At 43.8% G+C, this 27,620-nt stretch overlaps 1 protein-coding gene across 1 annotated transcript in view; it reads left to right on the top strand.

Moving 5' to 3' along the window:
* The first annotated feature begins 637 nt into the window (after window positions 1-637).
* LOC118253123 (multiple epidermal growth factor-like domains protein 6) overlaps window positions 638-27,620 on the top strand; it is a 64,041-nt gene continuing 37,058 nt past the window's right edge. Inside the window, exons 1-13 of the mRNA XM_050712605.1 lie at window positions 638-713; window positions 1,712-1,834; window positions 11,022-11,144; window positions 13,735-13,857; window positions 16,240-16,377; window positions 18,189-18,311; window positions 18,848-18,970; window positions 19,860-20,006; window positions 21,918-22,049; window positions 24,169-24,297; window positions 24,650-24,778; window positions 25,785-25,919; window positions 26,911-27,045. Of these exons, the coding sequence (XP_050568562.1) occupies window positions 638-713; window positions 1,712-1,834; window positions 11,022-11,144; window positions 13,735-13,857; window positions 16,240-16,377; window positions 18,189-18,311; window positions 18,848-18,970; window positions 19,860-20,006; window positions 21,918-22,049; window positions 24,169-24,297; window positions 24,650-24,778; window positions 25,785-25,919; window positions 26,911-27,045 (1,636 nt within the window). The remainder of the gene's footprint in view (window positions 714-1,711; window positions 1,835-11,021; window positions 11,145-13,734; window positions 13,858-16,239; window positions 16,378-18,188; window positions 18,312-18,847; window positions 18,971-19,859; window positions 20,007-21,917; window positions 22,050-24,168; window positions 24,298-24,649; window positions 24,779-25,784; window positions 25,920-26,910; window positions 27,046-27,620) is intronic.

Genomic DNA, 27,620 nt, shown 5'->3' with positions numbered 1-27,620 from the left:
GACTTCACTTTAGGTGAGTGAAATTCACATGTGAAATATTAAAATTTAACTTTATAAATACATTTCCTGAGGACCAGGATGTCGTGTGTTTCCAAGTCATCTTTAAAACTTCCTTTTCCATTTAATTTTGATTAGATTTTCTAAAATGGAATAAACATAAAAGCATAAAAATGTAAACCATAAAAGCTAAATGCAAAGCAGATATATCAACAGCAAAAATATGAAAGCCAGACCCCATGCTCCTCGAGTGCAACACCAGGGGGGAAAAAACCTTCTTTGTGCTCTTGTTTCCGTGCTCCTCTCCGCTCCGCATTCCTGGCTCTGCAGCCGGCCCCTTCCCTGCAGCAGCAGTTATGGGCTGGCCTCTCCATGGAGCCACTCTTTTCTTTCTTTCTGTCCCAGTCTCCTCATGCACACCTGCTTGGGCATTTTTGGGTGGTTAAATCCTTTAGGGGATGGTTTCAGAATGTGATCCAAAGGGCAGTTCAGTCCTTGTCAGTCTTTAAATATATATATACATATATATATAGGTAGTAATGGAGGGTCCCTTCCAGATGCCTATTGCAGAAGGGTTTAGTAACAGGAGGATGTGTTCAGTGGTCAGCATAATTTCATGCCAGCATCGCCCCTGGGTGAGATGGAGGGTTGTGGACCTGCCATCCCTGAGGGCTGCAAAGGAAAGGACAGACAGATCCAAGACGAGTATCTACCAGGTGAAATTTTGTCAGGGAGTGAACTAACTGGCCCTTACTTTCAATGATTTCTGTGTCAATTTTTAAGGTAGTGGTATCAACATGCCAATCAAATGCTATTTACAGTATTCTGGAGTTGCAGAAAAGATGCAGAAACTGCTTATGTGGTACTTTTGAAAATGCAGTTTTGTGGGTTCTAAACCTTCAAGTGTTTTCTTAAACTTTTTTAGGTCTTTTTTGTCCATCCTTGTCTTCGTTTTCAGGAGAAATGTTACAGCACAGTCTCAAGCCGGTTTAATGGTGGTTTCTCTCCTCATTTGACTGAATGTAATCCCCTAAACTGTGAAATACAGAGCGATGCCTGCTGATGCTGAGCATGTACGGTCAGGAAATCACTTCCCTGTCAGGGAGGTCACCCGAGAAGAAGATACAGAAGGTTCAGGAAAACTCGGAGAAGCCTGCGGGACCAGAGCCACAGAAAATGTGGCACAAAGTCATCCTTTTTTTCATATGTAGTGCCAAAGCTCCCATTGATTGAGAGCGTCAGCTCTGCTCTTGCATGTCTTTTTCCCATGTCAGTTGTATGTCCTTGTACCCCCAAGCAGCCCTGCTAATGAGATTAAAGGCCTGATGCAAAAGGAAATCTTCATACAGCAAATTTTTGTGAAAGCCAAATGTTTGACCAGTGGTACCTGCAAGCTTGGATGTGTTAGCTTACCGTCATTCTCTCCTTGTATTTTTCTCTTACCCCCAGGGGAAAGCGTCACAGACCACTCTAATTAGCAAAGGCTTCAGAAGTAGAGACTACAGAGACAGTGCCCGTGGGAACTTTGAAAAACACCATAAAATTTCAATTTTCTTTGCTCTGTATAGAGTGCAGCAGCAAAATAAATAAACAAAAAAATACAGTTGGAGCGTCGTGGTTGCATTGTGTATGAGCTACATACACTCCAGGAGAACCGGGGTATGGCTTTGCTGAGGCTGTCTTGTAATTTCTGTCATTTGTCTGCTCTTTGTAGATATGGACGAGTGTGCAGTGGTGAACGGAGGCTGCCAGCAGGGCTGCATTAACACCCATGGCTCCTTCTACTGCCAGTGCCAGGTGGGATACAGACTGCACACCGATGGGCGCACGTGCTTACGTAAGTAAATGTTACAAGCACATCACTGGGAAAAAAATGTTTTTGCATAAACGCAGAGGTTTGTAGACTTTCCTGGTCTCAATTTTGCTTAATTCATGAAGGATATCACTATCCTGTCTGGTTCAAGTGGTTTTCAAGAAAACAGACATTTCCAAAATTGTTCTCTTTTTTGAGAGCAAAGCAGTGACGGCATCCAATGTTTCTGTGATGCAATTGTGTGAAAATATTTTTTGCTCTGAAGCAGGCTTTAAAAAATGTAAGGTCTCCCCGTCAAATGAGAACATTTTTCCAATTCTGAGCATTTTTTAAGCCTGGTTTTAGGTAATATGAGAAGAATGGTCAAGTATGGTCGGGCCACATCTGCAGAATAAATTCACTCCCAGTTTTGTCATTGTCTCAGTTCTTGCATGAATTCCCTTGGCTGTACTTAAAATCAGCCAAATATGTCATCAGTCATTTCTTATATTATCTCAGCAGTAAATTTACTGATGCAACTAGGACACAAGATGTACTAGCACTCAGGCTGTGGGAATAATGTTTTTTTTGTTGTTGTTTTTTTTTTAATTTAAGGAATTTACCATTTTAGGTTTGTTGGGTTCACCACATACAAAGACTTTCAGCATTTTGGAAATTAACTGCAATTAAAAATACGGCGAAGTCTGAATCTTTTCTTGGCTATGTCAGTTGGAGAGGGAATGAGTAAGGAAACACAAGTGTGAAATAAATAAATTAATTTAAAGCAAAATGGTTTATATTTACATAGAAACACTAGTGTTTTCCTATGAATTACAAGAAGAAAAGAAAAAAAAAAGAGAAATCCATCTCTCTCTGATGAGGTATGACCAGGGAAGACACAGAATTCTAAGATGTGATGTTTGAATTACATTACTCACTCTGAATAGTCTCATTTTCAGCAGTGGTGGAGAGGGAATTTCATACTAAAAATGAGTAACATGGCTTAAGGGAAAAAAGATTGAGAGAAGTGAATGATAAACACAAAAAGTAGGTATTGTGGGGATTCTGTGGGCAGTGTGTAGTATTCCCGTGGCACAAATAATCAGAAGCTTAGTTCTGAGTTTTCCTAGCTGTGAACATTATCAGAAAGTGAGTTTTCATTTCAGGAATTTAAGCATTCAAAAGGAGTTATTAAAAATACTTAATATAATGTTCAGGTTTATTCAGAGTATCTCCAAAATTATCAAGGAGGAACAGAAATAAATCCTAAGATGAGAGACAGAAGGAAGTCAGAGAGAGCTGCTATCATGATAATGGATACGCACAATACTGAGCAGGGAATATTGAGTTCCATTTAGCTATTTAGACAAGACACCAAAATAAATGGATATAATAAACTCTCATGCATTGGAGCACAAGACAGAGGCTAATTGATGAGGACAGGGAGAAGCATTTTTTATAAAACTGTTCTCCAGGAGCGCCCAGCGTTGGAATTTGGGCACTAGCTGCTTGCACTGACCAGATACTGGTGGGAATGGAGAGTTTGCCTGGTCTACTGCACCAGTTTATATGTGCATTTTTGAGCACTCATCCGATCAAGAAGTAAAAGGAATAGTGCAAGTCTCCTTTGGCCTAGTGCAGCTGAGCAGAACGTCTAGCGTTTCAAATAAAGCTTACATTAGCAATAATATTTGTTCCATGAATACCTTAGAGGATGTAACAATCTCTCAAACATACTAAGAATAAAAAGGGTCCACATTCTGGAAATGAGCTGTTATGAAAGTTTATCATCTCAGCTACAGAAATAAAAAACACGCATCCCTTTATACAGGCTTTTGAGATGAATGCAGCCCAGATTTCTGTTATGTTCATTCTTTCCACGTCTTCTTTTCTTTTTTGGCAATCCTATGTTTCTGGGAGCAAAAGTGCCAAAATGACTTGAGGGAAGCAGATTTTGCAGCCTAGATGGCTTGGAAGTCTCCCATACATAAGGAAGTGGATCTATCTTCTTATAAGATATTCAGCCCACATCTGAAGACTCAAATAGGTCTCCACAAGCTTAAGATAAGGTCTTCGATAAGCTACTTTACCATGCGATTGCATGGAAGATTACTGAAGTTTTGTTACAAACCCTTTACAGCAAGTCCTGTCCTGCTACCGCATCATCACAGCGTGTTTGGGATCCCGACTGTCCCTGGCAGTCCATCCCTGCATCACCAGCATGATCCTCATAGCACTCTCCTGCTTGTACTCCAAGGCAAATGATTTCTAACATGGGTTATCTTCTTTGGTGATGAACAGCATGTGAAAGTAAAATGTTTTATTCCTGAATCCTTTGATGATCTCTGTTACTTTGTGTTGTGCCACAATCCTATCTTCTTCAGTGTTCCTTTTCTTCTTTAGCTTTTTGTCCCTCAGATTTTGCTCAATACTGAATTCATTTTTAGATATGTGTGCCAGCCTGAACATTCACTACAAATCAGGTAATTAAAATAACCAAGGGTAACACTGCCCAGTCCTTCTACTTTGTTTTCAATGCCTTGATTATGTTAATGTAGTGAATTTAACTTCGTTAAAGTTTAACCAACTGATGTCTGAAAAGCAGAAAATCAGACAGAAAACATTTATTGTAGTACCAGGCTGTGTTTTTGGACTGATGTAAATTCATTGTCTTCACTGGAATTTATTCTTGTTTGAACTCCAAGAAGTGAAAGCAGAACAGAGATTTTAGAGCCCAATTCATCTCTGGTGCCAGCTGTTATCTTTGATGTCTGGCTTATGTAGAAGAGCTGTTGAGAAACAGCTCTTTGTGGAGACTTCCACACATTATGGATCTTAATAGAGGAAGCAACAAAGAAGGTATCTCTACAAATCACTACTCTTTGCTTTGTCACACAAGTAAAAGTACAGTATATCTGGTTACAGTTCTTGTCATTCGTGAGGTTGGATTTAAGGTGATGGAGGATAAAGGCTTGAGGAGAGTGCTTGCTCTAGCCCCATGGTTACTGTCTAACTAGGGTTTCATACTCTTTTGTAAAAACATTGAGCATTATTATAGGTAATAATAGGTTGAGATATGTATGTTGAAGGCCAAAGCTTAGCTTCTTTCAGCCACACAGAAGCGTAAGAGACACTCAGGTGTGAGAGGACAGCAAGGCTGCTGCGGAGCTGAGCAATGACCTGAACAGAGAGCGGGGCTCGTGCTGGGGCTTCCTTTGCCACTGTACAGCTCGGTAACTTCCCAGATAGCAGCTGAAGTAACCACACAACCTGGTGGCTTCACGGGCTGGAGACAACTCTTCGCTGAGAATTTTCCATTTTCTCCTGGAGTCAGAAAAGTCTCTTTTCTCTATCAACGTCAGCATCTGTATTGCACAGGTGTGGAGATGGAGCCCATCCGCAGGTCCTTGTCTTCCCTGCGTGTGGCCTCCCACCACCGTCCCCACATGCCGTGACACTGTCCCCTTGTCTCCATGCCATGAGGCACCGCAGGTGGTAGAGCTTCTCTGCTGCCACTTCCAAACTGGCTTATGTCCAGAAGAGGAGGGAGGAAAATGGCACCTTTAAAATTCGAGGCGTCTCTTCTGTCGCTTAGAGCCGACTTAAGGCATTTTTCACGTCCTGAAATTTTTCCATCTTATTTGAATATTCTTACTGAAAAATGGGTCTTTGGAAACAAATGTAGAGCAAGCGGGAAGCTCCAAGTGTGTCGGTGCCTCCCTCATGGAAACTGAAGCTGCTTTCAGAGGTGGGCAGCCTCGTCCCCGGTGCAGACCAGACAGCAAGGCCAGGTGCAGCATGCAGGGAGGTGTCCTGGCCGTTGCTGCCTGGGCATCGAGAGTCAATAGCAATGGAAAAAATTCCTTCTCTTTTTAGCACATAGTCAGTGCAGCAACTAGTTGTCTGCTGATGGTAGTACAGGCTGAAATGCCTCCTGCAGCAGCTTTTGTGGCTAACACTTCATTAATGTCTATGACAGATAACTGAATTAATATTAATATTGCTAAAATAAACGTCAAAGCTTTTTGCTGACATCAGTGAGTCCAGAGTCTGCCTTCCATGGAGGATCAAATAGTCTTTCCAGCTCCTCGTGGCAAACATTGTACATCCCTCCTGTTAAAATATATATAGATGCAGTCATGTACACACTCACGTACATACGTGCAGCACAATAACAGGTTCAGATGATCGATCTTATTTTTATATTCAGCGTGCGAATAGGTGTGGGTGTGTGTTAACATATTTTGGCAGGAAGAGAAACGTTTCTCCAGAGGCTGGGGATATATGCTGAACACAAAAGAATATTAATTTGCCTGAGTAAAAGAAGAAGCATCTTTAGAGAGGAGTTAAAATTGTCTTATGCCCTGTTGTTTACTCTGTATGTCCATGCTGCAGTCCTGCAGAGCCTGTGACTCCTGTCTTTTACTGCTTCCTATGCATGAGGCTGAGAAAATCAGCTTGAAAGACAATTCCCCTTTTTTAATCAATAATAGTGGGGACAGACAAAAAACAATGGGCAAGTGCCAGTGGGGCTGCTCTGTTTTTCCCTCCTTACCTCGGCAGATCCTCAAGTGTTTTGCTGCTGTCAGATCAAAGGGTGGCTGTACTTCAGTCAGCATCGCAGCTCTCAGATCTTCCCTTCCTCTTGCTGCAGTCGTTGGCTTTCGCCAATGCGGGACGCTGTCAAACCAGCACTGTGACTGCCAGGGAGAACGGCGCAGGGGACGGGAACAGGTGCATCGATGAAAGCAGTTCCGTAAGGCTGTAAAAATTACAGGACTGTGTGTTTTTTGCAGTTGTTCGTATATTTGAAACGGGAAATACGTTTTGGGGTTGTTGACGTGTGTTCCCACAATGCTTCCTTGCCTCTGACCATCAGCCCCTGTGTTGACGGGAGGCTGCGGGCAGGAGCAGTGGCTGGGTGACGGTCACGACCAGCGCCAGCAGTCCTGCACCACCTGCCTGCACATGCTGCAGGCCACGTCAAAGCCCCCAGGACAGTGCTGGGGGCCTCTGCCCATTCCTATTTCCCCCCGCTTGCAGCTTTAGGAATTGCTTATTACCAACGGGGTTAAACCAACACGTAGCTGAGGTGTGAAGTTCGCCTCAGCTGACAGTCACAAAGGTGTTTTTGGCCTCGCAGACCCCTGGCTGCTGATTGCACACTGGCCATGATGAGATAGATAGGTGAGGAACTTGGTCGTGTTGTAATCCTCATTACTCACCAAGTTGTGTGCAGAGTTGGCCTCCATATTTTATTCTACATGAAGTCTGTTCTTTAACTGATTTTGGCTTATGTTGCTCCTAATTGCAATCTGATTCATTCATCCTCCCCTTCAGGTTATGCAGTACTCACAAGCAGAACAGAAATGCTACCTTTGGGTTTGGTTGTTGTTTTTTTTTCCATATATTTTAAGAAATTCATCAGTTTTTAAATCAAACCTCCCCTCGCCAACACAAGCGCACACACATTGCACCCTTGAATATGCCAGCGAAAGATAGGGCCAAATCTGTGGATTTATTGCGCTAAAATTCCTGTCACAAAACCGTTTCCATATGGCTCCTCTTCTGCTCGGGGGTTTTTACGCGCTGCGTATGAAGTGTGAGTAAATCCTGCTGTTCAGCTTGCTTCCAGCTCCCGCTGTGTGCAACCTGCGCTTGGCCTCCAGGCCTGGCCTCCCCGCGCGGCCGCCAGCAGCCCCGGCCCGCTCCCTTCCTCATGGCCTCCCACCTGCCGGCCGCGTTGTGTCCCCGGGGATTAGCAGAAAGAGACAGAAAGGGACAGCACTGTTGGGGACAGGGCTCTGGGGGCCTGCTCTGTTCTCCAGGCCGACTCCAAGCCTCTTGCTGCTCCTCTGCTGGCGCTGGAGGTGCCGCAGAGGCACGCGGCTGTGGCGGTTGGCTCCCTCATGCTGTGGGGCTGATGAGGGTCAGGCACCCAATGAAGGCAGCAGTTCGTCACCAGTAATTGCTGAACAACGGAGCCCTATTTGGAGCCTGTTTGTATGCTGGTTACCTGCTTTTAGGATGGTGTAAATCGAAATATAATAGCACAACCTCCCCAGGAGAGGAGCTGTGGTCAGAGGAAGGAATCTGTCTTGCAAGAGGAGTTTGCCTGGCAAAATGAAGTCTGAGTGGGATGCTTTCATCCCATAAATACCTTAGCAAGTAAACACCTAGGAGAGAAAAGTGCTAGTTAAGCTGATGGACAAGATTTTTACAGGAACAAATGAGCCTAAAGTGGCCATGAATACATTTGGGTTGGCAATTAGAGATGTTCTAAATAGAAGAGGTGGGAGGAGGTGAGCCTGGCTGGTTTTAGTTTCCAACCAGAAGGGATGGCTGCTGTAGCGCTAGTTTGGACAGAGAAACTGCAGGATCACGAGGGCGTTTACTACAGCAGCCATGGCTGTGCTGCAGTGTGAGCCACCCCATGGGCTGCTCAGGGGCTGACTCCACACCCAGGCGCCCCGTGAGGCAGTGCGGAAAGACCCGGGCCTGGCAGGGTGCAGCCTGCCCTGCACAGCCACTGCAAGGCACGGAGATGCACGGCAGCAAAGTGGAGAGACGGGCTCTAGGTGAGGGGTGTATAGATGGGAGCTGCAGTGGCTTTCGTGCTTATATAAGGGACATGGGCTTTACAGGATGTCTGCTAAAAAGAATTCTCCATTGGGTTACCTAGGAGTGGTAGGAACAAACATCTTTCACAACCCATTCTGAATTTTCCATGTATAAATAAACAGCTTCCACCAACAACTCTCCCTCTGCCAGGGAAGGAATTTTTAATCCTGACCACTTTATATTTTCTCCGGTGTAAAGTCACGGTTGCTATGAGCAAGCAAATGAGTTTGATGAGACCCAGTTCTCTTTCATTTGCTGCTCTAGAGAGCATAAGAGGTAGGACTGGAAAACTAGACTGCGTCCTTTGCAACCTTGCAGTGACTTTCTGGGAGGGTCCGCAGCACACGCAGCACGTACAGTTTATCAAATGCATTACTGCCATCCCAGAACAATGCATCAGCGTGGCTTTTTCAGACAAGATTCCTGGATGTCCTGAGACAGCTAGGAAACTGAATGGTTATAAAGTTTTCTTTTTTTTTTTTTTTTTTTTGGTCTTGATTTTTTGGCCACAGTGTTTAACAGCTTGGGATAGAGTTTCATAGGGTGGAGTCAGTTACCCAATAATGTTAGCAAGTCAAACAATAAGAGCCAAATGTGTCGGAGAAAGAAGAGTTGTTTTTAGCTTTTCCTAAAACCTGCCTGTGACGCAAGGAACAGATATGTCAGAGTAAAACAAAAGCAAGTAAAACAAATCAATCTGTGGTTGCTTTATGTCCTGAAAATCTCTTTCCTTTACAAACTTTTATCTTGTCTAAGGGCTTCCAAGGCTGCTATTTTTATTCAAATTACTACATTTTACTACTGAGTACCCTATAATTTGTTGTTTGCTTGTTGTCATGTCACAGATTATTACAAGTTTTACTCTATGCTGCAATCATTCTCAAATTAAAGCTTTGGATGCTCTGAAAACCTTTATAATATGTAGGTTTAACAGATGCTGTTTGATAGGGATTTCATTTAATTTATCCAAATAAAAAAAGAATCAGCAAATAACTCAATATTTGATATCAGCCAGGGAACGAGTTCTTGCTTGAAGCTAAATCCTTTGTAGACAGCAAACTGTTTAACTGCAGAGCTGAGCTGTCAGCCTTGAAAGTGTCACATAGGATGAAGTGCTGCTGTCCCTCGGAAACCTATTTGCAACCTATCGTGTTGAAAGTCCAACAGAAAATTTCAGTTCTAAATCCTTAACAGTGATATTATTTTATATTATCATGCCAGACACTCAGCCTGCAGACTTGAATGGTTATGTTCTTGAGATGCCAGGAGGTGAAATGAGGGGATTTGAGGCGTTTTGGGGCCATGTCCTCTGTTGCCAACAGTGGCACAAATTTCCACTGGCTACACAGAATAGGAAAGCAAAAATTGGAGGATATGAAAAATAAAATTCCAATATATTTAAATGTCTCTATATAAAATAGTTTGGTTTTGTTTTTTTCTTAGCCCCTTCTTCTGCATAACTCTATATATTTGTTTATGGGGTTAGCCAAGGGAAGAGCCAAGCTGCAAGGTCTAGAGGAAAACACCTTCAACTGATGTTGACTTTCCTCCCAGTGCTCCTGTGGAAATTATCTTGCACAGACCTTGAGATAGCCAACGAAGGAGATGTCAGGCTGGAGGCAAGCGAGGAATACTGGTCAAATGTTTCAAAGCAGACAGTAATTAGTGAAAAGCTAAAAGTGAATTACAATTTTAATTGTAAGGAAATACCTTTGACTTTTAAAAAGCTTTATTTGAAACTAAGCCTAACTCTAGGGGACACATTTTCAAAGGTATCCTCCAAATTTGCCTCTCTAATGTTCTTCACCAGTGTCTTTGTGTAACTAGTACTCCACGTTGAAACCTCAACGTTGTGCAGAATATCAGATTTTGGTATGAAAACTCTGTCTCTTAACCCAAATCATCCTGTCTATGGGTCAGTTTGTATGTGTGCAAAGCCTTTGGGCAGGTACATGCTTCCAGCAGGTATGCATTCCAGGAATAAGCACGTAAACCACATTGAAGGTGTTGAGGTGGAGACTTCTGCAGGCGCTTTATAAATGTGTTTCTAAGTTCTTGCCACTTAGAATTGCTTATCCTTGAAATGGTGTGTTGTTGTTGAAAAAAGTAAAAAATCTTGATGTACAACATTAATGCCATATGTTTTTAGACTGAAAGAAATCTTTTGAGGGCTCTTCAGCATGTATTTTCTCTAGAGACTTCTAAATACACATTATTCTGTGGCAAACTCCACCACTGTATGTGTTTATTGGTTCACACGTACTGGAGTGCTAATTGCTATTGTTTAGAGCAACTCTTGAAATCTGCTCAGTTATGGCAAAATAAGGATGAAATGTACTTTTCCTGTCCTGCTTCCGAGGAATAATACAACCACAATTGCCCACTGTTTAAAGTGCTGCTGCTCTATGGAAAATGCTGTCCAACAACAGAGAAAATAGCACACAGGAAAACAATGGATTTAACTCCACACCGACTTCTGTCAAATATTCTTTTCAGTCTAATCTTTTACGGCTACCGTAATCTTAGTTGTTAGCTGTAACGATGGCAGGTAAGACCATTTTCAGGCACAAGTATGACCTTTAAGTTGACAGTGTGCTCTAATTGGTTTCAGTGATAGACCCCTGCACAAGTGGGAATGGAGGATGCTCACAAATCTGTCAAAATGAGAGAGGAATTGCCAAATGCGAGTGTCATCCAGGGCATTATCTTTCTGCAGACAAGAAGTCCTGCTTAGGTAAGAAAATGCGGACTGTTTCTTGGGAAGAAGGGTATTATTCCGTGCTCTGGCTTTACTGAGCTTTGAATGGAAAGAAATATGTTGGACAAATATATGTATGTGTTTTGAAACAACATTTCTCCTTGTGATATTTACGTCAGCCAATTGTCTTGGGGGACCATTTTAGTAATGGCAATTACCCTGTGATCTCTTCAATCATAGTTTCTAGGAACTGGATTTGTGGGTGCTGTAGTGTTATTGCTGTAGTGTCCCTTTAAAATAATGCCCCAGATACAGTTCCTGGAAAACTGGTTCAAGTAACACTGAACCAGGTCACTGAAAACCTATTTAGAATTCAAAAGGGCTTTTTAGCAGAACTGCTTCCATATTCATAGAGAAACTACTGTGAAGAAAGAAATCACAAAGTCTAAGATTTCCAAAGAAAGGAGCTTAAAAAGTTGAATTCCAAAGTCCTGTACTTAGGCTGGGATTTTCAAAAGGATCTAAAGCATTTCTGACCTGAAATGAGTGGGAATTAGAGACCAAAATACCTGTTTTTCTCTTTTAACATGGTGCTTCGAAGCAAGGGTAGTTTATCAGCTTAATGGAGTGCAAAGTATCTCTAGACTTGACTGTGTACAGATTTTTAACAGCCTTGTCAGGATCAGGGTGCGACACTAATTTCAAACTCCCCTTTTTGGAAACTTGGCCAAAATTTTACCAATACTTAAATTGCTGTGTTGTCTGTACAGAATGCTGGCTGCTTTGCAAAATACTTCCTGCCTTGGATGTTTTACTCAGTTTTCTGTAAACCCTTCTGTGAGTAGCACTGCGCACCTTGGCAGTTGGGATTACTCATATGAGGAAGGTTACCAAAAAAGTAAAGTATTTCCAAGTAGCGTCGACCCTACACCGATGATTGGTAGGTGGAAGCAGCAGTGTGTTTAATCCTAGAGTCAGCATGTTCCTTGTTTTGTCTTGGATGCATGTTGACAGTTCTGTTTATTTATGTATAAACTCAAGCACTAGATAACTTGCAACGTTATATATCGGAACAAATTTTCTTCCTGACCTCATGGCAACAGTCTTGAAATGTTAGGCGTCATTTTTTACTGTGAATATACTATGAAACAAAAGCTTTTTCTCCTAGAGATTATTCAAAGCATTTCTTTGCCAAATTCAAGCTGGTATTTGACAATCTGAAAACCAAGCTAGAAGGAGATAGAGGGCAGGAAAGTGTCAGGGGAGCTGATACTTTAGCTATTAGCTGTATTTACAAGTTATGAAGAAATATGTGCAGGATGGTGGCTGTGGTATGGTTTTCCAACTTTTTTTTTTCTATTTGAAAAGCAGAAAAAGCGAAAAGAACGTTAGAGGCATTTGCCAACATTTTCTATGTGTAAAGTGGCAATTAATTACAGAATGAGGAGAAATAGCCCATTTTATTCTAAACAGCAGCTACACACATTGCAGCTTCAGAGCAGCTGCCATTCAGCCTGAAATTTTCATGAGTCAGTGTGCGGTGTTTGCACTGCCTGGGGCCTCTTTTTGCAAGTAGGCTGATTGCATTCATAAAGCTACTCGTGTTCAAGTGCAGGGGGCCGTGAACATGGGACTGATTACAGCACATATGGAGAGAAAAAACGGTTGGAAAGCGGTTTGCTGTGGGAAAGGGCGAGGAGCTGCACACCTGACAGCTCCGTCCTGGGCGCGAGACGCTCTGACCCGGGATCGTCGCAGTGAATAATTTGCGTTTTGCAAGGCAACGTCAGGACAGGGTGGGAGCAGGAGGTCGGGTAGGTGGGTGCCACACGTCTTTGCACGGAGGTTGGTGTTTGCAGCTGCACTACACAGCAGCAGTAATTAGTATAAGGCGTATCTTTTTTCCTTAAAAATATTTTCATGCTCTTCCACTGAGATTTTAGGAAGATGGATGCCTTTAATAGCATTTAACTCCAAAATGCAGATGACTGAGTGTAAAGCTGAGGAAGGGACTGTTTGACAGAGGACTGTGTGAAGAACAGTCTGCCCATGTACGGCTCCTCACCTTTTCTACTTTCTCACACGTGGTATGAAACTCCTCTGATGACAGGAATTGCCTCCCTGCTGGACTTATGCAGAAGAAACTTCAGGATTCAGGGATGTGACAGAGAGGATCTGTCTTCATCAGACCTACCGAGACCCAGCCACCATTTAATCCAGATCATTTGACATCCAGGAAGTAAACAGATAATTCCTGCTCCGTTAATTTAAATGGAGTGGCTATGAGTGATAATTTAAGGGTAGTAGGAGTTAGGACATTTTTCCATGTTCTTCATGTGGCTCCTATTACCTTTGCTCTTGTTATAGGAAAAATCAACAAGCTACTTTGACAAATGCTGTAAATATGATGTTTGATGTTGTAAATATTCATGTGGAGAGGCTTAGACAAACAGATTAATTTGGAGAACAATGCTGTGGGTTCAGTCTTCCTGGATTCATCATTTGTAGACTAACATCAAGAAACTGTTTTCACTGGACATTTGGAAATACAGCCATGTGGGTGTAGGGAGATATTTTTAATTTTAATACCCAAATGTTTGTCTCTGCCCTTCTCTCTGCTTCCTAGACATTGACGAGTGTGCAGAAGGGAGAGCCAGGTGTGCTCATCGTTGTGTGAACACTCTGGGATCCTTCACCTGTGCCTGTAATCCCGGTTTCGAGCTGGGGGCTGATGGAAAGCAGTGCTACCGTAAGTGACAGGTTTCCAGCTATGCATTTCGGGCTATCTTATCTGCAAACTGCCGTGCTTCATTTTTAATTCAGTTGGATTAGCAAATAAAATGTATGCAAAAACTGCAGCTTAATATTATTTTCTTCATCTTCTGCTATTGCCATTTTGCAAGTTGATACGTTCCTAAGCCTCTGTTCACAGACCTTAATTACTGCATTTCAAAGAACAAATATCCCTGTTGGTTTATCTTCAGAGCCTGGTGAATTCTGTTCCAGCGCTACCAAAATATTGGTGTTCTGTGAAATATATTCATTCCTGCCCTCCTTCTCCCAATTTTCTTACATATTGGATCTGATGCAGAAGAAAACAAAGATGACATTCTGCTCTTGTCTTCATCTGTCTAGGTTTACTTATGTTTCTCCAGAGACTGTTGACAGTATTAAGTAGATGCTTAAAAATGGGGGAAGAAAAAACAAGATTTGGGATGAGAAAATATAATATTTGCACAACTAAAATTTCCCAAACTAAAGCATCAGGGAGCCCTGTTGTGTTCCCCCCCACGCAGTGGGGTTTCTCAAGCAGCGGTGCTTTTCTTGAGAAGGGGACTGGCTGCCTGCGCTGCTCGCTGAGAGGTTATCCCTGGGCTGTCCTTGAGGGTAAATTTAGATTAATAAAGGAGGTGTTGTGGAAGAGCTGGTGTTATTATGGACCTAACATAAGCTCACTGGAATGCAGACAGAAGTATGACCTGTTCTAGCAGAGGTGGGCAGCGATCGTTCAATCTAATAATACCCTGCATGAACTTTCAGCAGAATTTCCTTCAGAAAACATACGGCATGCCAGAGGGGGAATGCGCTCTTCAAGCATTTGCATGTAAGAAGTATTTAGCAAGGATAAAAATCAGTTTGAAAACATCCACGTACATTAAAAACAAAAAACAATTATTTCAGAGAGGTCCCGGAGAATTATTTCATAGGTAATGGGGATCTGTGAGTAGTGCAATGGCAAAGGGAATGCCATTAGTACACAGATATGAAATGATCTATTATGGGCATAAAAAAACAGTGGTTTAGACCACTTAAGTTTCATTGTGATTTTCTGATCTTTTTTTTTCTCGATGCTCAGCACATCCCCATGGATGGCGATTCTCTGTGCCTTATGTGCAATATTATGGAGCAAGCAATCAAAATAAAAACATTCTGTGTGTATTTATGATCAGGATTATCACAGTGTTTAAGCGATTCACAATCTTTGTTTATTCTGTCATTTCCCCAGTGGCACTGGGGAAATCCTTGTTTTACAAATGAAGAACTAAGACAAAGTAAATGACGAATATAGTGCATTAAGTCAGATTCTGGGCTTCTTAACTCCCAGTTTAGCACGCTGGACGGTAGGCTAGATTTCTTCTCCCTGTTGCAAATTACCCCAGCATGGATGAGATGTAGCCTTCCATATATGTTCTCTGAATTTACACCCTCTTCTAAGTAGACTGGAAGGCACAAAAAGGGGAGGACCAGAGCTACCAACAGAGATGTATCTGTGAGCTGCAGAAGGGGGGAAATGCCATCCATCTGTACCAGATCTGTTTGCTGCTCCATTCTGGGATGTTTCTGGAAGTACAGTGGCTCCTTTTGGGGTGGAGTTTCTCAGCTCTCCTGCACAGCACGGAAAATTCCTCTCTAAATAGCCCTCTAATAAACAATACAGCTAATTCAAGAGAAACTTTACAACTGAGCTTATAGCTTATTTTCTTCCTAAAGAAATCATTGAATGGAGCACCTGGATGGGAAGGAGATGGACAGATGTTCCCTTTCCTATCCGGGGGTTTCCACTGGACCTTGCCAAAATGTCTGAGGTCTGTGCAGCCCAGCCAAGTGCCGGCAGGTGGGGAGATCTCTCAGGGCAAAGGGGGCTGGTGACAGCATCGTACCGGCACCGTCTGACTTGTCTGGGGGACAAAGTCTTAACAGAAGTGCTGCTTTGCTGCAGCTAAAAGCTGCTTTTTGGAAAGCACGGGCAGACTCGGTTGAGCCGAACCGCCTGGGCTCCTCAAATATTTCCGTCTCTCCTTTGGGGCGAGGGCAGAGCTCACTGCTGCGTTCAGACGCAGCATCAATCTCAGGACACCTGTGAACGCTCCCATAGCCGGCAGACTGCTAAACTGGCAAGCCACCTTCACACTGCCGAAGTCAGGAGCATCCGCTGTTGGGACACAGGGAGACAAATACTCAGAGTTCAGTGGCTCAAAGCCACGCTGTTCCCAGGTGTAGGTGCGAGCTGAGTTTATATTTCCTGCTACAGCAGCTGGTTTATGGATGCGTTTTTATGCAAGGCTTATTCTCCAGTGACTCTCCTCTTGCGCTTGCTTTTTACCATCCTTTCGATTTGTTTCTCTGCAAGGCATCGAAATGGAAATCGTGGATAGCTGCCAGAACGACAACGGCGGCTGCTCTCACCGCTGCGAGCACACGACGGCGGGGCCGCGCTGCTCCTGCAACGACGGCTACATCCTTGCCTTGGACGGCAAAACGTGCACAGGTAATTTACCCCCCTGCAAGGGGGGTGCACAGCAGAGCTGTCGCTCGAGGACATCCCTTCCCCTCCCTTCCCTTCCCTCCTCCTGCAGAATTTAGTTAGTGCTGTCCTCTGGCACTTCCTCGGCCACTGCTCCAGCTTGCCTTGCTCTGTGCTTGCTCAGGTCATTCATTTAGGGGAGGGAGCTCTGCTTCCCGAGTGGAAGAGGACACCGGTGCAATTGCAGGTGGTGTGGCCATGTCTCACTGTGTACAGCTGAGGCTGAGGGGTTGTTTTCTGTCCCTTCCTCTGCCTGGCTGGCTCTGGCTGGGAGCATCAGGACCGCTTTTCAGGACTGTTCCCTGTGCAAACCCCGCTTTGTGTTATGGAAGTTGCTCTGTTTCCATCACGTGCTCACTGGTGAGGTTACACACGTGGTTGTGGGCAGTCTCACTGAGGAAGTGGAAGCGATAGAGTTACAGTTGTTTTTATTTCAAGAAGAGCTTAAAAATTCCTTCATGTTCCACACGATTTTACAAGGTGATTTTTTTTGTTTATGGCTTCTGCTGTGCAAACTGTATCTCATACTGGTTTAGGCTCACTGTCGCTATGCCATTAAAGCTGTAAAGAACAGCCAAGAAGAGAGGAGAAAACAAACCAGGAGCAGGCATTACAGAACAGCACAGACAAGACAGGAGGAGAGGTAGCGAGCAGGAGCTCTGGTGGATGCGGGGGCACTACGGACAAGAAGTCTTGCAACGAGAAAAGCCCAGTGCGGGGAGGAGGAACGAGCAGGGCAGGAGGGAAACACAGCTCTGGAAGGGTGGCTGATGCTGCAGCTGTAAAAATGAGAGAAATGAAGGAAGGGAGGCAGATGTGGATCCTGAGCTGACAAGAGCCTGGCGGGGCGGGGTGGGTCATTCAGTCCCATTTCTGCACACGAGAGGAGGCAGAGCAGCACGGCGACCTGCTAATAGAGATGTCAGAGGGAGAACCGCCTCGCTGGCTACAGCCAGGGGAGGGAGAGCAGAGGTGAAGGGCTTGGCAGGGCTGAGGAAGCGAAAAGCTGCTCTTCACAGCAAAAATCTTCCTTTTGTTGGATGCACATTTCGCATTCCTGCACAGACAATGGGCTGTTAATAAACCCCAGAGCAAGGTATCGTCTGACAAACTGCAGAGAAACTCAGCTTGTGACATTTCTGGAAAACACTCCGTGTCCAAATAACCTGCATTAATCATTTTCATGCTGACCTCCTCACCTCGATTGATTAATTACATTTTCCTTCTCCTCTTTCTCCTGTCCGTGTTTCCTAATAATGTTGGTACTCTCTCCAAGGTTAATTGAGACACTGACCTTTCCCATCTGTGGTTGCTCACCTAGGTAGTGCTCAGAAATGTTTTGCAAGCTCAGCATTGACAAGCTGGCCTTGCATGGCCACTGAATAGCGCGGCAGGCTGGAGGGGCTGAGCTCAGCCAGGAGCCTGCAGTCAGAAGATTGCAGCTGGCTGCTCCTACCTCGCCACCAGCACAGCCGTGCCGATGGTACCGATTTCGGGATGGACACTGGGCATGGCACAGCAACAGGCTGCCAGCTATCAGAAGCTACGATTGCACCTTGCAGTCCGCCCCTCCAGCGAATGCACTGTTAGATTAGAGGTTTTTTTCACTGCTGACGTGGAATAAGGTTGGAGGTATGAAGGTGCAGGTAGTTAAACGTGGATTGCTGTTCAGTAGCGTCTATCCACGTGCTGCGTGTGTGGGAGCGCCTTTGTGTGCTTGGCGTGTGCAGCCCGGGCCGTGCCTGGGGGCTGAACGAGCTGCCCTGTCCTTGCAGAGGTGGACGAGTGCGAGACCGGTGCGTCCTGCTGCTCCCAGTTCTGCATCAACTACGCGGGCGGCTACGAGTGCTCCTGCAAGGCCGGCTTCCAGCCCAGCGCCGACGGCTGCGGCTGCGACGGTGAGTGCTTTCATACCGGTCTGGCCAAGCACAACAGCGGGAAGAAGTGCTCTCACAGCTCATTCCAGGGCTTTGCAGCCATTTCTCTGATAAGGGGATGGGCAGCCGTATGCCAGCTCGTCCGATAAGGTTTGCAAATGACGTTTACGCTTTGTAATACATCAATAAGCCAGCATGGATCAGCGGGGCTGCTGGAGATGATTCAGGAACTCTTCCTCCCCTCCATGCACACCTATACTGATGCGTTTTAGAGACTACTACAAAATGAGAGCCCTCAAAATATCCAAAGCATCAACTGAACTTAACAGCTTAAAGCAGCTGTTTTCACTTGAGACAAAAGCATAGGTGAAATGATCTGTTCCGTGTTGCTCTGACATGTTTTAATATCTCCAATACTAGTGAGAAACAGAGAACCCCAAAGTACTAAGAAAATTGGGTTTTCTTATGTCCAGAGTAATTCCTCAGATGCAGCCAGGCACAGAGAGCACTCTCTGAACAGAGGCACTTGTCCCTAACCAGCACTTCTCTTTTTCTAGATGTGGATGAATGTCATCTGGAGAACGGCAACTGCGACCATTTCTGTGTTAATTCTCTGGGGTCATACGAATGTGTGTGCAAGGAGGGATACAGGCTGGGCCTTGACAGGCGGTCCTGCATCGGTGAGCTATTTTTACATCTTGGAGGCCATTAAGTATTTCTCAGATGTGAATTCGGAGCTGGGATTTTCACAGATCCTGGGGTTTTGGGAGTCCAACTTGAGCCATGTCGGACGTGGCCAAGGCAGAGCTCCGTGTAACGCGTGGGTCCCAAGTTCACCCTCAAGCAATTGGCTCTGCTGAGGATTCAGAGGCGAATGCTTAAATCCCCTGGACATGTTTGAAAACAAAAACCTTGTTTTTCAGAAATAAATACTATTTTGATGTTTTTCTTGCACTATTTAATGAAGTTTAACATCCTGTGGAAAAAAAAGTTAGCCAGATTCTGCTCTGATGAACCAAAACAAGTTTTCCATTGCAGTCAGTGGCGTGATTCTGGCTTTCTGCCAGTGTGACCAGAGCAGAGTTTAGCCGAGCAACTTATTTTATAACCTACTTTAGCCCCTGCTAAACTTGGGGCAGCGTTTAATATTTTAACCAACTCTAAAAAGCCAGCCAACTGATTTCCTGTCATTTTAAGACTCAAATTTTAGCTCTTGAAAAGGGAGAGCCAGCCTTGCTCTATATTTGTCATCTCCCAAATGAGCTGGAGTAATGACTTTCATTAACTATCAATAATCTCAAACTTCAAGTGAGGAAAATTAAACTCTCCATTTAAAAATTGGCATAATAATAGAGATGGCCTTGTCTGAGGTCCAGAGTTTGTTTCCAGGAGAAAGGCATTTTTTCTTTCTCATTTTCTGTTATTTTGGATAACAGAAACTGTTTATAAATACAAATCAGAAAACGCACTAGCTGGAAAGTCTGCCAGCATGAAAACAAGCAAAGATAAATGTGGGGCTGCTTGGGGGGGAGGACTGGGGCCGTGGTCCTAATGAGGTGCCTGTGTCAGCGCTAGGTGGGGACGAGGCTGTGGCGGGGTTTGCCGGGGCTCCGGGGCTGCAGTTCAGAGGTGCCCCCCAGCTCCTTCGCTACGAGCTCGGGGTCCCGCAGGAGGATGAGGAGCGTCGAGGAGAGCTGACGCTGGTGCACAGAGTCGGTGAGTGAGCGAGCCGCGCTTCTAGCGATCCCAGCAAACTGGGGAGATGGAAAGAATTTGGGTGAGCGTGGAGCAGGGCCGGCCAGGAGGAGAAGTGCGGGGGCAGGAGTTATTTCTGCTCCCTCTCCATCTGCCTTGGCAGAAGGGAGGATGCTTGGCCCTGCAGCCACAAGAGGTGTTTTGGGGGACGGGGAGGCTCCCTGCTCCGGTGGGAGGAATGAGATCTCTTACTTTTGTTACGTACGTCCTATGATTTTTGTATGAGCTCTAATTGCTCATCCGAGGACTGTGCCTTCCAGGCAAAAAAAACGAGGAACTGGTCTCAGCTTTAATCAACATTTAACTTATTTTTATGAACACGACTGTTTAGACCTCCCAGATCATACAGCATCCAGCCGGACCCAGCGACACTGATAACCAATTGGGAAACTGATAAATGAGATAACCAAGGGCAAAATTATCAGGCACCGAAACCTCAATCAAATATTTATTGACTAGTTTATGCATGTTTTATTTATGTTTAGCCACATAAAAGTGGGGATTATTAGTCATAGCCGAGCACTTGCATTTTTTCTAAAGCTGAGGATTTGCAGCATGTGACGGTTTGTAGGAAAAGGTGATGGAGGAATGAAACTTCTCATGGTTCAGTAAGTTCTTTTACCTATCAAATATTAATTTATTCCTTATGCTTTCAGACATATTTTTGTACTGGAATCTATATTATTTTTTAAAAGTTCTTTAAACGATAAACCGATGCAAGTAATTAGTGATTTTCTATAGACAGAATGACTTTGTAATGTAGAAGCATAAAGTTTTTAACAGTAATTTTGTATTCTTCTCCTGAAGTATGCATTTTCAACCTGTTCCAAGTGGGAGCACTGGGATTCTCAACGTCTCTGAAAGCCTGGGCATTTGTTCAGCTTTAGAAGAAGGAACAGTTGGGTGCTGAGACCTGGAGGAAATCTGGCCTCACACTGAAAATTGCTGGTGAAAAGCAACCAGCCTGCTGACTTTCTGTTAGCTGAAGTAATCTGCCAGCTTGCTCTCAGGTGTTTTTCAAAATCCCTTTCCAAAAAGCCTCCAGCCACATCTGTAAAGCTTACTAGGCAATAGACTGACCGGGTGGATAAGATCTTCATTTCACTGAGGTATTTTAGCAACGAGGAAGGAACACTCATTTTTCTCTGCCTTTGTTGAGAGATTCCACAAAGGGAGAAGCTGAGGGTTCACCTGTGTGTGCTTGCGTTTGTGTGCAAGGGAGACAAGGAGGACAGGGAGGCAAGGGAGGAATACATTTTCATATTAGTTTATCCACATGAACTAACCCTTTTCATATCCATGAAGAAAAAAGGAATTGATAAATGTGTATTATTCTTTGTTTTCCTTGAATAGCTCAAACTATGCTGTTAGAAATATCGCTTGACTATGCTTAAACAGCACAGCATACACCTACTGCAATAAAAGAACGAAAAAATGAGCCTCACAAGAAGAAAAGGAGGTTCTCTTCCAATAAATATATGTAACTATATACAATTTTATTAAGCTTTATTACAATTTCACTTTTTTGAAGGCAAACTGATTTTAAAAAGTAGTTTTAAGTGCTCTTTGATGGGGAATCACAGCATTTAAAGGAGTAAATTCCAGCTGAAGTCCCAGGTTTCCTTTTGTCCAGACTTTAAAATTTAAAGTGGGCAATTTGGGAATGTCCATTTGGGACCACCTTCTGGAATGACTCAGTGATATTTACAATGCTACCAACATGAACACTAACAACCTGAAGAGGATTTTTTTTCAGATCATCAGTATTGTGCATGTTCCTTTTTGCGCTTGTGCATCTGGAAGGATAGGTAAGATCCCATGGAAGTATTTTGTCGGGGTGCTCACCGAGTCTTCTGTATTTTTTCCTTTCAGTTTGCCTTGATAACACTTTTGGCAACGACTGTAGCTTGAGCTGTGAGGACTGTATGAATGGAGGCAGATGTAACAGCGAGAGCAGTGCCTGTGTTTGCTCACCTGGGTGGACCGGCATCATCTGCAACGAAAGTGAGTGCGGTGTATTTGGGAGGTAGGGACTTTGTCCTAGTGCTGTGACACTGCAGATAGGTAGGAAATAGAAGTAACTGCTGTACTTTTAATCCAAAAAGCTCTTTGAGGAGCACAGCTGTTTCACTGCTAGCTCAGAATTGTATTATAGCATGGCATAAATTGAAAGGATGCTGCAACAAATGACACAGACGTTCAAACAGTGAGGTCTCTGCATCCAGCGCAGTGCCTTTTTCTAAGTGCTTGTGTTGGTGCCTATTTCTGTTCACTTTGCTGGTGCAAAGTGCCCAGGTGCTGCAGTGTGCCTGCCATGCTTCGCTCCACAGCTTGCCCAGCTCAGTTTCAGAAGTCTGTCCTGGCAGGTGGTGTGACAGTCTGGGAGGATGTAATGCTAAACTTGTGTTTTTCATAGAATTCCAAGACATTTCCCTTTTTTTTTTGTTCTCCTATCGTATTGGTAAGCTTGGTCCTGTTTTTAGTAATTATTATTAACATAGATTTCTGGAGACTGATAATATTTAGTATTGGAAATTATATTTTTCCCTCCTTATTCTTGTCTCCTGATAGAAGATCTTTCTGGTTCAGAAGTCTGTGTCAAAACCAACTGGAAAGATAGGCTGGGGACCGCTTGACATACCAGGCACAATTCTTTATCTGCAGTTTGCCAAAAGTTGTCTATTGCTTGTCTGAGATTCCCCAGAGCAGTTCTCCCCACATGTCTGAGATGGGGCTCTCCGATTGCTGCAGGATGGTGCAGTGGCCCTTGGTACTTGGAAGGTCTGCACTGTCACGGATGAGGCAAAGACATGACAAAGAATTATTACTTAGCATCGATAGACAACAATCCTCAGGTTAATCACCATCTAGTTTGTTTAGCAGGCATAATCACAAAGACAAAAATGAAGGAAAAACAGCAAATGATTGAAACCAGCAGTCTGCCCATAGTTATTTTTGGAGACCAATCCAGGTTTGGTTTCTAAATAGTAGGGACAGCTGAGGGGATAGGAAGGGAGAGGATTAAAAGGATAATTTCTACTCTACCTAAGACAATTCAGGCTGTCATGTTAGGATGTTTTTACTTATATTCATGGCACTCTAGTGGTTCAGAATAGATTACAAAAATTTCGAGACAGGATTGAAATTCACTTCAGAAATAATAACATTTTACTCTATATTCACACTAGATATCTATGCATGTAATGTCGTGGAATTTGTCTTTGGCATTTAAAACGCAGAGTAATGGAAGTGTGTTATTAAGCCAAAGCTGCAGTCCGATCAAGTAGGCATTGACAATGAAGGATATATATAATCTATAGGAAGTAGCCCGATGTGTTGGCTTGCATTCTTTTCTCTTGCTTTCTTAAAATCCAGCATAGTTCAGGGGTTTAGGGTAAGCTAAGCAGTTGAGAAAACTGGAACTAAATTTCTACAATAATGCACCATAGAAACCAAATGGAAATTGATGTGAAATGTCAAGTTTTTTAATGTACATTGATAAAATGTCAGTTAAGTCTGATGACTCCAGCAATTGTATTTACTCAGCTAGCTCAAGCTTTCAAGCTGCAAACAGTGGAGGAATGCTGTATTTCACAAATATTTTATTTTATTTATTTATTTATTTTTGCGCTGGAGTAATCAGAGCTTTAGGAAGGAGTCCTGTGCTGTTGTGGATCCTCTTCTGTACATGGTCAGCTGTGGGATTTTGGAGACTGTGTTAGAAAAATACATTTTTATAATAGTATTTGGGAGGGGAAAAACAGATGTTTAAAATATTTATTTCCAAATGTTCAAAACTGTGCTCTGATTTTCACACTTTGTACTTCCTAGGCAATGATTTTTGAGCCCCATGCATTGTGTGAAGCATATTCAGGGGCGAATGTGGGTGCGTCAAAAATTCCTCCACTTAGCTAAGCTTGGTTACTTCAGGTGTCATTTTAAAATTAGCTAGGAAATATTAGGTGAATGTTTATTACCTTATATAGAAAGACTATGACATTGTTTGGAGCCCGCTTGGCTACAGGGAGTATTTCACTGCCCAGCTTTGATGACTGGAGCCTCATTTTGCTTCATGTAGAGAACAGGGGTGGGTGATCATTCATTTTCTCTGCTCTCCCTGCAGCTTGCTCCCGTGGGACGTATGGTGACGGCTGTGCTGGTGTTTGTAAGTGCCAGAATGGAGGCTCCTGCGACCCCGTCACGGGGCAGTGTCACTGCCCGCCGGGAATCCAGGGGACATTTTGTGAAGACGGTACGATTTCTGTCGTCTTGCTGGGTGTAGCGTCAGCCTGAAACCTCACCACCTTCCCACATTCTTATTGGGCTGTAGTTATGCGTGGTAAATCTTAGGGGCCCAAATGAGAATAGCCTCCATTGTGCGAGATATAATACAGCCCTGCAGAGTGCCGTGAGTGATTTTTGTTTAAATAAGAGTTAAGAGGACGGATGAGCAAAAGCGAGGGCTTTGCGAAGATGGGCTGCGCAGAGGCTCAGCCTCAGGCTAGTGACAAAGCATTTCTGTAGCGCCTGCTAAAAGAGAGCTGATTTGGTGTCCATTTTAATACTTAACAACTGACGCATTGCTGTGTTTGTGCTCTTCAAAGGATGTCCCAAAGGACTCTTCGGGAAGAACTGCAACAAGCAGTGCAACTGTGCCAACAGCGGCTATTGCCACAGGCTGTACGGAGCCTGCCTGTGCGACCCCGGGCTGTACGGGCGCTTCTGCCACCTCAGTAAGTCCCAGTAATTTTTCTGACCTGTTTATTTAACACGCGCATATCGTAACAGGCTTAGAAAGATTCCATAGGATGTACAAAATGAGCGAGGCTTCAGGACCTGCCTTGATCACCTGGCTTTAACTGAAGAGTTCATGCTGTGGTCTGGCACAGGCTGAAAGCTCTGTGATGAGCTGGGAACAGTGGGATGGCGGAGAGGACTTCCCATGCACTCTGGGAAGCCCCAGAAACTCAATTTATCTTCTCCTCTAACAATTAATCCTTGCCGTAAGGGTTGAGTTTTGTGAATGCATAAGGGTGAGGACTATAGCTGGGTTGGGTTGGTCAAGTTAAAGTTTGGGTTGTTGGTGAGGTTCAAGTCTGATAATTTCACTGCCCCTTCTACGGCAAATCAAAAAAGATAAGCACAAAAATTAGGTTTTTCCTTAAACTTGTGTCTAAAAGAGTCTTCCTCCCTGCATGAATTTCCTAACTGAGACATCTAGGTTTTGTCCCTGAAGTGGGAATATTTCTGAATGTTAGTGCTGACAGTACACAAGCGCACTCATGAACACTACCAAAAGTTTAATGGGAATAAAACAGATCAAACTTAAAAATGTTACAAAATAGGTAATCGAGATTCTTTGCACTTACAGTTTTTGTCTGGGAAATCTATACAAGATGGAAAAATGCTTCCTTGATTTTTTTTTTTTTCAGGAATCGTTTTGTCTTGGACTGTATCCAAATATTTTTCCTTCAGAAACTTAACCAAGTTTGTTTCAAAGCATTTCTGGTTCTTGCATTCACCACATCTTGCTTGAACGGAGTGAATCACTTCAGGAACGATGTAAACTCTGTTTTACACGCCCACATCAATAGGCACTGTCAAAGAAATGTAGATGTATTTGCCCAAAGTAAAATGAACATTTCGGTTTTTGCAGCAGTTGCATTCTGCAAAAGTGTATGATTTCAAATAACTCAGGCATAATTACAGACTTAATGATTCCTTTTAATCTGGCTGCAGCCTGTCCCAGGTGGGCCTTCGGAGCTGGCTGCTCGGAGGAGTGTCAGTGCGTGAAGGAGCACACGCTGGAATGCAGCGCCAGGAACGGGACTTGCGCCTGCAAGCCTGGCTACCACGGCAAAAAGTGTCAGAAAGGTAAAACAGCAAGCCACATTCTCCTTGTGTGCTTATTCCTTTGGCCTATCAGTATTTCTCCTCCCGTGTGCTTTGTTGTGCTGCTGCTACTAATACATTCATATTCCACTAATTAATTTGTCTCTGATTTTCCATATTGCAAACTCTCCGAGTGCCTGATATCACAGAGCTTGCAGGGATATCAGTGGGAATACAGCATAAGAATGCTGCGTTTTTAGCCTGGTCAAATGACAACAGAAATCTAGAAAACAAATTCTGTTACAGCCCTAAATAATGAAGATTGTGGGAGTTTTCACTTCTCTTTCCTTTTTTTTTTTTCATGCAGACAGTAAATAAGTGGCAAAAACTGTTTTATTCCAGCAGGCTCATTTGGAAGGGGTTTCAGTAATGCTGCTTTTCCTTCGGATTTTCAGATCTTTGATTTCAACTTATTCTTTGTAGTTTTTGGGGTAGTTCAAAGAGAATTGTGTTCTGCATTCTTGTTTGCGTGTCTCTATAGACAGTAATGGAGTAACGCAATAAAGATTTCCCCTTCAGATTCCTCTCCGGGCACGCAGGAACGTGTCAGATTTATGACACTGGTTCTGGGGGGGTTGGTGGAGAATAGTAGTGATGATATTTAATATCTTTAGTGTTCTTGGTGGTCTGCTAAATTCTGAGGGAGAGCATCTCTCACCCAGCGCTGGCTTTGCACAAAGGCAGAGAGCAGGAGAAGGTATAAATAGATAAGAAGAGTAATTCTGTAACGGCTCAGTAATTGAATCTGGCCTTAAGTACTCTGCCACTCTGGTTCTGGGCTGTATTTAAGCAGTAACCTCTCTGAAATGGCCATGCATGTGTTTAATTATTATTTACATTTCATTATCAACACCTCTGTAATACGTAATAGATTTTTCTGTAAATTTCTGCTAAATTTTTTTCTGACTTCTGTTCGGTTTCCTCAGCTCTTGCTTTTTCTTATACGTGTTCTGCATTTGCTTGCATTTTCCAGAGTGCTCGCCTGGCTTTTATGGAGCTGGTTGCAAACTGAGGTGCAACTGTTCTACCGACGCTTTGTGCAATCGTGAGACGGGAGCCTGCAAGCATCCCTGCCCACCTGGTTTTCATGGAGAAAAATGCCATTTATGTAGGTACTCACTGCATGTTTCCCCGGGAGGTACGCACTGGATGGGAAATTTTACCCGTGAACCTTATGTTCAGAGGCAGAAGTTGCAGATTAAAGGGTACATTTGCTGCTGGCATGAGACACTGATGCTAACATAGATCACTTTGTGCCAGCATTGCTCGGTTTCAAAGTGCTGTTGTTGGTGACTCCTAATATCTTCTAAATGCTCTGTTGTATTGATCAGCTTTTGGGGTTTCCTTTGCATAGCTTGTCCGCCCGGGAGCTTCGGGGTGAACTGTGGGCAGAGCTGCAGCTGCGGAGGAGCGCCGTGCGACCCGCAGACCGGGCAGTGTATTTGTCCAGCTGGGAAAACTGGTGCTACCTGTGAGGAAGGTGTGTTCGGTGTTGGGCTAGGACAGTGAGTGTTCTGCTTTGGCAGACAGGGGAAGAAGCTGCATTATTGTTTTTCCCACCAAAACTGCTGCAATGCAATATGCTTTATTTGAAGAACAGGTCTTTAAAGGATAAGTCTTGGTGCAGAATGTATGATATCCACCATGTAGGATTGCTTGTAAAGAGGGAGCACGATGCAGTTA

The sequence above is a fragment of the Cygnus atratus genome, chromosome 9, assembly GCF_013377495.2.
Source record: "Cygnus atratus isolate AKBS03 ecotype Queensland, Australia chromosome 9, CAtr_DNAZoo_HiC_assembly, whole genome shotgun sequence".
In the NCBI taxonomy this organism is placed as follows: Eukaryota; Metazoa; Chordata; class Aves; order Anseriformes; family Anatidae; genus Cygnus; species Cygnus atratus.
Note: the sequence above shows the minus strand (reverse complement) of the source record. Positions and strands in the feature narration are given on the sequence as shown.